Source organism: Pristiophorus japonicus, chromosome 2 (genome assembly GCF_044704955.1).
Source record: "Pristiophorus japonicus isolate sPriJap1 chromosome 2, sPriJap1.hap1, whole genome shotgun sequence".
Lineage (NCBI taxonomy): Eukaryota > Metazoa > Chordata > Chondrichthyes > Pristiophoridae > Pristiophorus > Pristiophorus japonicus.
Genome location: NC_091978.1, coordinates 157124228 through 157137602, shown reverse-complemented (window position 1 = coordinate 157137602; position 13375 = coordinate 157124228). Strand labels below are relative to the sequence as shown.

Below are 13375 nucleotides of genomic sequence, written 5' to 3'. Positions count from 1 at the left end.
CTCTGGACATTATAATACAGTTGCCATCTGAATTCTCAATTTTTTCAGATTGATCAAAGCAGTGTTGCTAATGTTATTTATACATATTTCTCACTGCCAGATACTGTAATAAAAAAAAACTAGGATAATCCTTGAAACACTGAAATTGTCTCTGAGGAGTTGTATGTAATGAAAGGATACACCTAACTCAATTCATTCATACATATATTGAATTTCTAACCCCTGTATTATTATTTAGAATACTATAGTAAAGCAACCATGTACTAAATTTACTTTATAAACAACAGCCCATTTAAAAAATATCCAGATGGAATTACTGGTTGCAAAAATGTGTTCTAGTCTTATGCCAATATTTATTCCTATTTATATTGTATAGTAATTTGCTGCTGGATATAAATTTTAAAAATCAACAAAAAATAAATTGTTAACTATCTATTGGCCATGCCACTCGTGATTAGGCACTGTAATTGCTGTGTCATAGTCTAATTATTTTACCAGAAAATTGTGACACAAATTCACCACTAGAAGATTGGGGAGCACAATGGTCAGGCTTAATGTGTAATAGTCACTGCTGTCAGCATGCAAAGTACTTAGATTTTAGTCCCCTTTATAGAGTCATTAAATTACAGTATGGAAGGACACCATTTTACCCATTGAGCAAGTGGCAGTGATGCTTTTTTCAAATGGAGCTAATTATACGAATTAAAGTTTCTTGCTCCTTACCCTTTTTGTATTCTTCCTTTACCAATGCTTATCCAATTTTCCTTTAAATAATGCTATAGTCTCGACCTCAAAAGCCATTTGTGGTAAAATATTCCATGTCCTAATGACCCTCTGGAATTTTTTAAAACTTCCTTTTTGGCTTTTCGAGTGATGAATCTATGCTCCTTGTGACTGATTTGTCAATCATCAAACAATTTTTCACTCACTACTACTTACCCTTTTTACCCTCTCATCCTTCTTGCCCTCAAAACCTCAATTATATCCCCCTTCACCTTCTCTGTTCTAGTAGAAGGAGAACACTTTTATATGCCTTTCTTTATAACAACCTCATTCCTGGTTTGTATTCTAGTTAAATTTCATGCATCTTTTCCATGGGTTTTAGTATTCATCTTATAATGGATGCCCAGAACGGCACACAATACAGGCACTCTAACTGTGGCCTAACAAATGTCTTGTAGAAATTACACATCGGAAAATCGGGCAGGGTATATAACCAGCGACCAATCCACTATTGTTAGTTTTACCCCTGACCAAAAGTAAAAATGACCCCATAGAAGTTTACTCACAAATGAGGTCAGACTAACTGACCTATAATTTCCTGGCATCTCCTTTTACCCCTTTCTTGAGCAGAGATGTAGTATTTGGCAACTCTCCCGTCCTTTGACGCAATTCTCAGTTCCATGGACCTTTGGGAAAATTCCAGTTCGTGACCCCGCTATAACTAATCTCCTTCAGTATTCTGGGATAAATACTGTTTGTATCTGGTGACTTTTCTACTTTAGCTGCCATTAATTTCGTGTTTTTCTTAATCCCTAATCCTTCTAAATAATTTGTCTCCATCAGTTGCTCTTCCACAGCCCCCTCAGCTGCTTCTACAATCCTACTCTTATCTTCCAATGTAAAAACAGAAAAAGTAATTAAACATTTCTGCTATTCAATTATAATGTGGCCACTTTCATCTCTGGTCCCACCCATAATTTTGACTATTTTACTTCCTTATGTGATAAATCTCCATTTTTCTCTTTGTTGACTGCCAGTTTTCTTTCATGCTCCCTCTTAACTTTCCTGATCTCACTTTGCTTCCCTGTATTTTTATACATGTTTTCTTCTATTGTCTATCATTAGCCCTTTCCTAACCTAATTTCTGTTATAACACTCATTTATAGAATCATAGAATAAATCATTTTGTCACTGAAGGAGGCTATCTGTCCATCTTCTCGGCTCTTTGAAAGAGCTTACATAAGAATTAGGAACAGGAGTAGGCTATCTAGCCCCTCGAGCCTGCTCCGCCATTCAACAAAATCATGGCTGATCTGGCCGTGGACTCAGCTCCACTTACCCGTCCGCTCCCCGTAACCCTTAATTCCCTTATTGGTTAAAAATCTATCTATCTGTGATTTGAATACATTCAATGAGCTAGCCTCAACTGCTTCCTTGGGCAGCGAATTCCACAGATTCACAACTCTCTGGGAGAAGAAGTTCCTTCTCAACTCTGTTTTAAATTGGCTCCCCCGTATTTTGAGGCTGTGCCCCCTAGTTCTAGTCTCCCCTACCAGCGGAAACCACCTCTCTACCTCTATCTTGTCTATCCCTTTCATTATTTTAAATGTTTCTATAAGATCACCCCCTCATCCTTCTGAACTCCAACGAGTAAAGACCCAGTCTACTCAATCTATCATCATAAGGTAACCCCCTCACCTCCGGAATCAGCCTAGTGAATCGTCTCTGTACCCCCTCCAAAGCTAGTATATCCTTCCTTAAGTAAGGTGACCAAAACTGCACGCAGTACTCCAGGTGTGGCCTCACCAATACCCTATATAGTTGCAGCAGGACCTCCCTGCTTTTGTACTCCATCCCTCTCACAATGAAGGCCAACATTGCATTCGCCTTCCTGATTACCTGCTGCACCTGCAAACTAACTTTTTGGGATCCAATTAGTCCCATTCCTGTGCCCTTTCCACATAGCCCTGTAAATTTTTTCCCTTCAAGTATTTATCCAATTTCCTTTTGAAAGTTATTATCGAATCTGCTTTCACCACTCTTTCAGGCAGTGCATTCTAGATCATCATAACTCGCTGCGTAAATGTTATTTCCCTCATCACTTTTGGTTCATTTGCCAGTTACCTTAAATCTGTGTCCTCTGGTTACCCTGAGATGAGCTGCTGATCGCAAATCTGCTCCATCACCTGGACAACCTACTTCCACCTCCGTAATTCTCTCCTGCCTCAGCTCATCTGCTGCTGAAACCCTCATCCATGCCTTTGTTACCTCTAGACTTGACTATTCCAATGCTCTGCTAGCCTCCCATCTCCCACCCTACATAAACTTGAGCTTATCCAAAACTACTCTGTTGCCCATATCCTAACTCGCACCACATCCTGTTCACCCGTCACCAATGTTCCCTCTAAGCTGCGTGCACGTGCACAGCAATTGAGAGGGTACCACGCAGACTGCACATAAGCGCTCTCCTCAAAGATAATGTACGTGTGCAACCACACAGCAAATTTTAAGGTACCGCACAAAAACAAAAATTTGCGGGAGCATTGCTCATCACTGTGTTCGTTGACCTACATTGGCTCCCGGTCTGGCAACGCCTCAATTTTAAAATTCTCATCCTGGTTTTCAAATCCCTCCATGGCCTCCCCCCTCTCTCTTTCTGTAACTTCCTCTAGCCCGAGAAGCCTTGGAGATCTGTGCGCTCCTCCAATTCTGGCCTCTTGCATGTCCCCAATTTTACTTGCTCCACTATTGGCGATCGTGCCTTCAGTAACTTAGCCTCTAAGCTCTGGAATTCTCTACCTAAACTCTCTGCCGCTCTTCCTTAATCGGCTCTTTAAAACCTACCTCTTTTGACCAAGCTTTAAGTCATCTGTCTTAAAATCTCCATATGTGGCTCGGTGTAAAATTTTGTTTGATAGCACTCCTGTGAAGTGTTTTGGGACGTTTTACTATGTTAAAGGCGCTATATAAATCATCTTGTTCCTGTTGATCTTTCTGCCACTGGAAACAGTTTCCTCCTTATTTACTTTATATAAACTGTTCATGATTTTGAACACCTATTAAATCTTCCCTTAACCTTTTCTGCTTGAAGGAGAACAACCCCAACATCTCTCGTCCTCTTAATTGAAGTCCTCCATCCCTGGTATCATTCTTGTAAATCTTCTCTGGATCCTCTCTAAGGTTTTGACATCCTTCCAAAAGTGTGGTGTCCAGAATTGAACATAATACTCCAGCTGAGGTTTAACCGGTGTCTTATAAAGGTTTACCATAACTTTCTAACTTTGTACACTGCTTCTGTTTATAAAACCAAGGATCCCATAAGAATTTTTCCAACACCTTCTCAACTTGTTCTGTCACCTTCAAAAATTTGTGTACGTGCATCCGCAGGTCTCTCTGTTCCTGCACCTCCTTTAAAATTGTACCATTTAGTTTATTTTGCCTCATTTTTTTCTACCAAAATAAATCACTTTAACACTTCTGCATTATGTTGCATCTGCTATTTAAATATCTCCCACTGCTATTCTGTTGTTTGATCTGTACCATTTTCCAACCAATTTAACTGCTTTAAGATCTCTCTCATCACTTGGAAACTAGTTAATTTTCAATCTATTTTTGTTGTGATTTAGTTTTGGTCATCATTTACCAAATGTTCTCCAACCTCATAGTTGCTTACTTTTGCTTTTTAACTTAGAATCTGATCTAACACTGCATTCTTCCTTGGTCATGCAGCATACTAAATAAGAAAACAATCCTGGATGCATTCCAAGAACTCCACCCCATTTTGAAAGTCCAGTCCGTGCAAGGATAATTTAAGTTCCCCACTTAATTATAGCTCTCATTATTACAAACCTCTCTAAATTGCCAACAAATTGTATTATCAATTTCTCTCCCACTCTTTGATGATTTTGTAGTTCACTCCCACTATGGCAATGGATCCCCTTTTATTAATTCTACCTGGAAAGACTCAGAATTAAAAACTTTCCTTTCTATGGGCCCAAGTTTCGGCCTCAGTTGCTCCTGATTTTTTGGAGCAACTGGTGTAGAACGGAGTATCTTAGAAATTCAAATTCTCGGCATTTAGTTTGCTCCAGTTCTAGTCAGTTAGAACAGTTTCACTTTGGAACAGAATTTATTTTTCAAAAGGGGGCGTGTCTGGCCACTTACGCCTGTTTTCAAAGTTTCGTCAGTGAAAACTTACTCCAAACTAACCTAGAATGGAGTAAGTGAAGATTTTTGTACGCTCGAAAAAACCTTGTCGACACTTTAGAAAATCAGGCGTAGGTTACAAATTAGGCATAGGGAACGAGGTGGGGGAAGGGAAGGCATTAAATTCTACAATCAATCCTTAGTTATACTTATACAAATATTATACAAATAAATCCAACCTGAATAAAAATTTATAAGCAAAGAAAAGATTAAATAAACCATGTTCCTATCTGTGTGAAACAGCAGCAGCCTTCGAGCTGCTGTGCTTCAGGCAGGCCTTTCATGTTGGAGACAGGCAGGGGTGTGGCGTCAGTGTCTCGACGGCAGCCGCAACAGCGGCAGCAAGCAGCCTTCGAGCTGAGCTGCTATGCTGCAGGCAGGCCTTCATTCTGTTGGTGGCTGGCCGGCAGCCGAAGGATCATCACCGGAGGCACGCAGCTTTTCAAGGGGGTTGAGGCCATTCGGCCATGGGATAGGAGCGGCGTCAGTGGCTGGCCGGCAGCCGAAGGATCAACACCAGACGCACGCAGCTTTTCAAGGGGGTTGAGGCCATTCGGCCACGCTTAAGGGGCGGCGTCAGTGGCTCGACGGCAGCCGAGTCCTTTTAAAAATGGCCGAGTGCCAATGTTTGTTTGACACTGTGCGTGCACGCACGCTCCAACGCGCACGCGCAGGGTTGCCGGCACCACGTTGGCTCATTTAAATTGGACCCGCCCCCCCCACTACTTACAGAATCGGCGCGAGTGTTTGGCTCCGCCCCCCGCTGTGAAGAGCGCGCCGTGCCAAGCTGAGATCGAGCTCCAAGGAGCGCACTTTTAGGCGCGAAGAACAGGCATTCATCTCGGAGGTGCGCCGTTTTCGGCGCGGGCCGAAACTTGGGGCCTATGACTGTAATCATGTCTTTAATTAATAAGGTCACATCTACCTTTTTTCCTTCATTATCTTTCTAGTTGTGAATGCATTTCCTCTCCATTTAGACCACAAATTTGTCTCGTCCTAATTTAACTTAATCCACAATGATTACTACTGTAAACCTCTCTAAATTGCCTACAGATCTTGCCCTCAATTTATTTCCCACGACTTAATAGTCCTAATACACTTCCAGTATAGTACCTGTTCGCTTGTTCGAACATAAGAACATAAGAATTAGGAACAAGAGTAGGCCATCTAGTCCCTCGAGCCTGCTCCGCCATTCAACAAGATCATGGCTGATCTGGCCATGGACTCAGCTCCACTTACCCGCCTGCTCCCCCTAACCCTTAATTTCCTTATTGGTTAAAAATCTATCTATCTGTGACTTGAATACATTCAATGAGCTAGCCTCAACTGCTTCCTTAGGCAGAGAATTCCACAGATTCACAACTCTCTGGGAGAAGAAATTCCTTCTCAACTCGGTTTTAAATTGTCTCCCCCGTATTTTGAGGCTGTGCCCCCTTGTTCTAGTCTCCCCGACCAGTGGAAACAACCTCTCTGCCTCTATCTTGTCCATCCCTTTCATTATTTTAAATGTTTCTATAAGATCACCCCTCATCCTTCTGAACTCCAATGAGTAAAGACCCAGTCTACTCAATCTATCATCGTAAGGTAACCCCCTCACCTCCGGAATCAGCCTAGTGAATCGTCTCTGTACCCCCTCCAAAGCCAGTATATCCTTCCTTAAGTAAGGTGACCAAAGCTGCACGCAGTACTCCAGGTGCGGCCTCACCAATACCCTATACAGTTGCAGCAGGACCTCCCTGCTTTTGTACTCCATCCCTCTATTAGTTCTGAACTTCTACAAGTTCCATCTGAGCTCGGGTTGCCAATTCTGGTTTAACGTATTCCTCGAGGTCTGAACATGTGACTTTCAGTCACATGACCTTTGATCACACACCATCTTCCCACATTTTGCAAATGTTAATGCATTATTGCCGCACAGTTTTTAATGCAACCTACATAAATAGATGGTGCATACAATTTGTAAAACTTGAATTGTAGTTTAATCTTTTTCTAGTTTCCGAACTCTGGTGTTAATTACAAACCAAATTTGAGATCATATTTTTTTAAATCAGAGGAACATTGTTGTCTGGCTGTGCAATTTCACTGCTATGCTTAATTTATTTCTTACTATTAAGATCACGATAAACATTTTTGGCTATTACTTTTAATAGTTAAATGGCCATCGAACTACTTGAAGTCCAAAATGTTGCAGATAGTAAATCCTGTTTCAGATTTCTGCTGGTAAGGCTGAAGAAATCCTATAGCCTAAACCAAACTCACTCAACAGAAACTGTTAGTATTAGTTATCATTAAAATAAAATAAGTGTCAAGATTAACATCCCAATTTCTAAAGGCAGAGAACATCCGGGTAAATTGGCAAACAACTTTTGACAGCACAGCAAAGATGAGGGCCTAGAAAATCGATAATGTGTGGGGACACCGCGGGGCGAGATTTGCTTGAGCCCGTTTAGAAAGCGCAGGCAGCTCATTAATTTGATGCTGTCTGCTAATTTCAATGAATTTAGTGCACAGTCCAGCGACTATCGTGCTGTTGATCATCTGTGCACTCAGCAGGGGGCCCAAGTTCGCGCCGCAGTAGAGACACTGCACTTTCTTAAAGCAAGGCTGGCAGTTTTGAAAGCAGTCTCGAGCCCTTAAAGGTGAACTGCCTTCTGCAAAAAAATTTTTTCAATCATTCAAAAATAGACAGTCTGCAGCTCTGAAAGCTGAACTGCCTTCTGCACATAAAAAGTAAAAGTGCTTCAGCATTAACACACATGGCTCAACGGATCAGGGAAAGGGCACCCAGCGTCTCGGATGCAGCACTCCAGCTAGGTGCAGGAGGTCAACACAAAGAAATGTCCTCTACCCACAGGGGGCCAGGAGGCCCTCCAGAAAGATCAATGTGGGGCCAGATCGCTGAGGCCATCACTGCCATCAGTGTTGCCCCAGGACCTTGCTACAGTGCCCAAAGATGTTTTGTGACCTCGGTCATGGTCAGTGAGTGCATCTTCAAAAGCCGTCTCCTACCAACTGCATCACATGCCTCACACACTGCTCAATGCACGACCCATCCCCTTTACTCGCCTACCAACAATCTCTACCAAACACTAAGCGCACCTCTCATTCTTAGCTTAACCTCACCCCCTTGGAGGAGACGGTGTTGGCCATTCTTGGCAGGGGCGTGGCTGAGCCCTTGGCCAGCAGCGGGACTGAAAGAATATAAGATGCTGGTATCCTCATATGTTCTCCTCCTCCTTCGCATCCCAATTCCCCCTCATCACGCAATCTCTTCTGATGTATAAGCTGCACATGGTGTAAGCATACAGCTCTTGCTTTCCCCCCTCCCCTCACCACAACCCTACCCTTGTGCCTTCCTCATTTCAGACACCCAAGAAATCCAGCCAGTGGTTGACCAAGAAGAGAGTAAAGAAGACGACTCAGAAGCCAGCAGCCACCAGCTCCGAGGTTGTCCTGCAAAGCCATCTGCAGTGTCCCCCACTGAAAGTCTGCAGCTTTCCATCAGCCATGCTGCAGCCACTGGGATAGCACTGCGTAACATCACTAGGATATGCAAAGGCACACACAAGACAGTCATTAAAGGAATGCACAAGGGTGATTAGTTAATTTTTTAATGTAGTATTGGATGCATATATGGATCAAGTTAGATTGAAAAGTTTGCTTTGTAGTGGCTTTTATTTCAGCGTTGTGACCAAGAGGACACTGTAATGGTCAGTAACCGAGGGAAGGTAAGGTGTCGGACAAATGTTGAACGGGGAATTGGGATTGTGTTCACTGGTGTCACAGGCAAATGATTCAATCCTGGCCAGAAAGCGTCTGTATGGGTTGCCGCCTTCCTTTTCTGCTTTCTCCTCTTGCCTCTGTGAGCAGCTTGTCCCCTTTGCTGCCTCTGCTCCATCTCCATGTGATGTTGCAGCCCAAGGGTGACCGCAACTAGAGCCTCCACGACTATGAACAAGTGTGTTCTCGAGCTGTTCTTTAACATCCAAAGCCTTGCAAGCGTTCAGCAGTACTCCCTGCACTCTAACAACTTGTATTGCTCCAAGCCACTACGCCAATAAAATATAAAAAGAAACACTCCAAAAGCTAAAATTGAAACTTACATGAGACATGTGGGTGTCCTTTAAGAAACGTGACTGCATCTCTAGATCTGTTGCATGCATGTTCTTCCATGCGTGGTTAGGACTGGGCGGTATGGAGAGTGACGACGTCCAAAATTGCAATCGTGCATCAATTCAGGCGTTGCACGCCAATTTGACATCTCGATCTGCATATTTACCTGGGAGAGGTGAACGCAGGCAACGACTGTGCTGCCGACTTTGCCAAAATGGTGGCCGCCATGTTCGGCGCCGGAAGCTAGGCAGCCACCATTTTTTCAACAAAACTGGCCTTACCAGCCGGTGCTACAGCCTCAAATTTCGTGGCCATATTCGTTCCTCCTCACAGTTACCCTTCTCAAAGTCAGTTACTGTGACATCAGAAGAGGGCTTATGAAAAAGAGGGTTAAGTTTATCATTCCGCTATCAAAGCACTCAGAACAACAGTCTGACTTTTCCTAACTGCCTTCTAACTTGCCCACTAAAGCAGTCTCTTGAAGGAAACCATTACCTCATTTTTTTTTCGAAGAATAGTTTTAAATGCTCCTCTACAATTTTGAAATTCACCACCTAATTAGTATATTCAGTGCAGTCACTGGATTTTTTTAAATACAGTAAAACCTGTACAAACGACATCCCCCCCAAAAAAGGACACTTATTGACTGTACCAAATATTTTGCATTATAATAGATACAAACTGCATCTTTGAAACCACAGACACACTCAAGTTGTGAACTATGGACAGCCTTCAATACACCAACATTGTTTGCAAAGCCAGGAACAGCAGCAAGGTGTGCGAGCAGCAGTACGAGGGGAACAGCCAGTAAGATGCAAGAACTAAGGGGGATGGGAGGAGGAGGAAGATGCTTAAACTGAGGGCTATTTGACCGTGGGATCCTTCACCCCATGTGGCTATTGATGCAGAGACTAATATTTAATATGAAAGGGAAGGGACTAAATATCTGACGAGGAGAAATACAAAAGGATCAGGGGGGGGTTACAGGAAAGTGCACCAGCACCGGGGGCCTCGAGGCCTCCTTCTGTACTATAATTTCTTCGTTTCCCTTCTTCACCTGTTCACGAGAGGCCTTCTTTTTCTTGGAACTTCAGACAACAGCTGCTGATGCAAAACCATGAGTATAAATAGTCAATGACAGGGGACCCAATCTTTATAAGGTAAATGCAATAACAAATACAGTAATAGTCATGTGATCATGCAACGTGTGGTCAGAACATCATTTGATCAAATCTCCAGGAATGCCATCTGACCTCAGGTGGTGAAATCCCTTTTTACCCATTCCTGTCAAATATTACCAGGTATTTCAAATTTAAAACTGTGTTAAGTGCAGAACAGAGGAGCACGGGTAGAGAACATGAAAGCGGCCACGCAAGAGGGTAGCTCCCGTCAGACTGTGAGCAATGGGCACAAAGCGTGAGCCGAGCACTCAAAACCCAACCGAAAGCAGGTGAGCAGCTGGAGAGAGTGGGAAATTGTAAAACTGCGATTGGAAGATCATATTTCACTCCACCAGTATCCTCACAGCATTTCAAACATTAATAGCAGCACACATGGAGGGAGGGATTCCCAGACAGGAGTCTGCAGGACAATCATTATTTCCCCCCTCACCCCAGGATTTGACTGGGAACTCCCAGGCGCTCCGGCCTTACAGCAGCTAGCTCGCCCTGTGTAGGTTGCCAACGCACTCGATCCCAGAGTCAGGACATCCTTTCCTCAACGGAAAAGGACCCTGGGATGGCAATGAATTGGGAAACCCAATGTACAGGAAATAGAACTGAAATCACATCCTGCTGGCAGGGCTCCAGAATTGGGCACAATCCCAGGTGAGAGCGATTTTAAAAAGAAGGAACACGGCAGAAGATGCAGCTTTTCCCAGGATATTTGGGATATCCGGTTTACTGTAAATACAATGACCATTTTGGACACCTGATGCAAGTCCCTAATTTGCAGCTTTAACTGTGTGCAAGATTTCAACTGATGACTTATTCTCTGTCAACAGAGTGGCTGTTGAATAGAGTAAAACAACTTGGTAAATTCATCAGCCGACATACAAAGAGCCCCCTCTGTCGCTGTGCACTGGTTCCCTCTAAAATGGATAGGGTGTATTCTAACAAGTCTTATCAAATAATTTTTGACTTTAAAAAAATATATATATTTCATCAGACTGATTTCCATTACCAGTTTTTTTTAAAATCTATACATTGTGCCTTCTGTGTGAAGCTGTTAAAACTGAATGTGCCAAAAAATCAGCACTTGAAACAAGTACAAATGTGCACAAAATTATGATGCAAGTATTAAAATAATCCACTAATGTAGCATTGCAAAGAAAGTGCTAAAACATTGTTGCCAGATAAGTTTTGAAAGTGAAGTGACTTACTGACTTTCTCTCTTCACCCCTTTTTTATTTTTGTCTGCTGCTTGTATTTCATGTTATTTTCTCTTAACAGGAAAAGGACCAGCGTAGTTTGGAGATTAGCACTGCTAAATGCATGCTGGGACTACTTCTAGGAAAAACTTGGCCACTCTTTCCAGCCTTTCATCAGTTTCTTGAGGTATTAAATAGTGAACTTTTTTTTATAGTAACTAGTTATAATTAATTATGCCACTTATACCTTTGTATTTAAATTGAATGTATCAAAAATGTTCCTGCACAATTAGGATTTCATGTGCTTTATCTAAAAATGTAGAAATGTTTACAGAAACTAAATTGGGTGTAATTTATTTTTCAAAATTGCTGTAGTTACCTGTAACATTTTCAAACCTTAGGATCTAATTTCAATTAAGTTTTTTTTTCTTTAAGTTATTTACATTGCCTAAATGCATGATGGAAGAATGTAGCTATTTGGGGTCTCATTGAAAATGGTAGTATTGAGAAACAGGATCGATATAATTTAAAAAAAAAATTGAGCAAGTTAGTTAAGACATCAAATAGCAATGTTGTGGTAATTATTTGTGAAATACAACTCTTTAGGCAAGTAAAACATCAAGGTTAAAATTGTCAAGTAATTTTTCTCCTGCCTCAATATTCTCAAGATGATAACTCGTGCATTTCAATTCCAGGAAATTGAGGCACAACCCCAGGAAACTTGCCCAAGTGGCTGACCTTTTTGTTTGAAGCCAGACACTGAGCATTCACAAGAGACTTGACTGAGTATTATCACAACTATGCTCCTTCCTTACCATATCTCCCTCTCTTTTTTTTTTTTCCTTGCACTTCTCAAGTGCCTTTGAATATTTTTCTATATCACTGTTGTCCAATATGTTAGCCACGACCACAATTGGAAATCTAGATCTGGCTGGTTGCATTTCTGATTAGTAAATGAGTTATGGACATGGTCGTTGGGCATGTGATCTCAATGCTCATTCTCACAGCGTATGCATGTGTACTTTAACTTCTTTGTGCATTTGTTGGTAAACTGATGAGACGAAAAACAGCATGCAATTTTTTTTTAATCATGATTGCTTTACTTCCTTGGTTAGTGAATAATGGTAGATGTTAAGTAACTATACACAGATGAAGTACTGTATTTGAGTGTGTTAAGGTGGTTTCTACCTAAAGTAGTGCATGTGGCTGTCGCCATAGCCACACCTGTGACTAGTCAACAATTGGACAATACTCCATCATAAAGTCAGACTTGGGGATGTTCCCTGATGACTGCAGTGTTCAGTGCCATTCTTGGATAATGAAGCAGTCCATGCCCGCATGCAGCAAGACCTGGATGACATTCAGGCTTGGGCTGATGTGTGGCACAAATGTTACTTGCCACTTAAGTGCCAGGCAATGACTATCAGCAACAAGCGAGCGTTTAACCACCGCCCCTTGACATTCAATGGCATTACCATGGCCGAATCCCCCACCATCAACATCCTGGGGGTCACCATTGACCAGGAACTTAACTGGACCAGCCACACACACACATTGTGGTAACATGAGCAGGTCAGACTGGGTATTATGTGGCGTGTATCTCGCCTCCTGACTCCTCAAAGCCTTTCCACCATCTACAAAGCACCAGTCAGGAATGTGATGAGTGCAGCTCCAACAAGTCAAGAAGCTCAACACCATCCAGGACCCACCATCTTAAACATTCATTCCTGGCGCACCGTGGCTGTAGTGTGTACCATCTACAAGATGCACTGCAGCAACTCGGCAAGTCTTCTTCGGCAGCACCTCCCAAAACTGTGACCTCTACCACTTGGAAAGACAAGTGCAGCAGGTGCATGGAAACACCATCACTTGCAAGCTCCCCTCCAAATCACACACCATTATGATTTGCAAGTATATGCCATTCTTTCATCGTCACAGTCAAAATCCTGGAACACCCTCGGTAAC

The 13375-nt window shown here is 42.4% G+C and overlaps 1 protein-coding gene across 9 annotated transcripts in view; it reads left to right on the top strand.

Annotated features, from left to right (window-relative positions):
* The window catches only part of dcun1d4 (DCN1, defective in cullin neddylation 1, domain containing 4 (S. cerevisiae)), a 115418-nt gene that overhangs the window by 82706 nt on the left and 19337 nt on the right, over window positions 1–13375 (top strand). For 7 of the 9 annotated variants that reach the window (XR_011588954.1, XM_070870074.1, XM_070870080.1 and 4 more), the window contains one exon: window positions 11493–11597. The exons of 1 other annotated variant lie outside the window; for it this stretch is intronic. Coding sequence is in view for 6 of the 8 variants with exons in the window: in XM_070870074.1 (XP_070726175.1) it covers window positions 11493–11597 (105 nt within the window). In the remaining 2 variants the exon portion in view is untranslated. Of the gene's footprint in view, window positions 1–8295; window positions 8524–11492; window positions 11598–13375 lie in introns of those variants that run through there. One more of the 9 variants, XR_011588953.1, reaches the window with a different exon arrangement.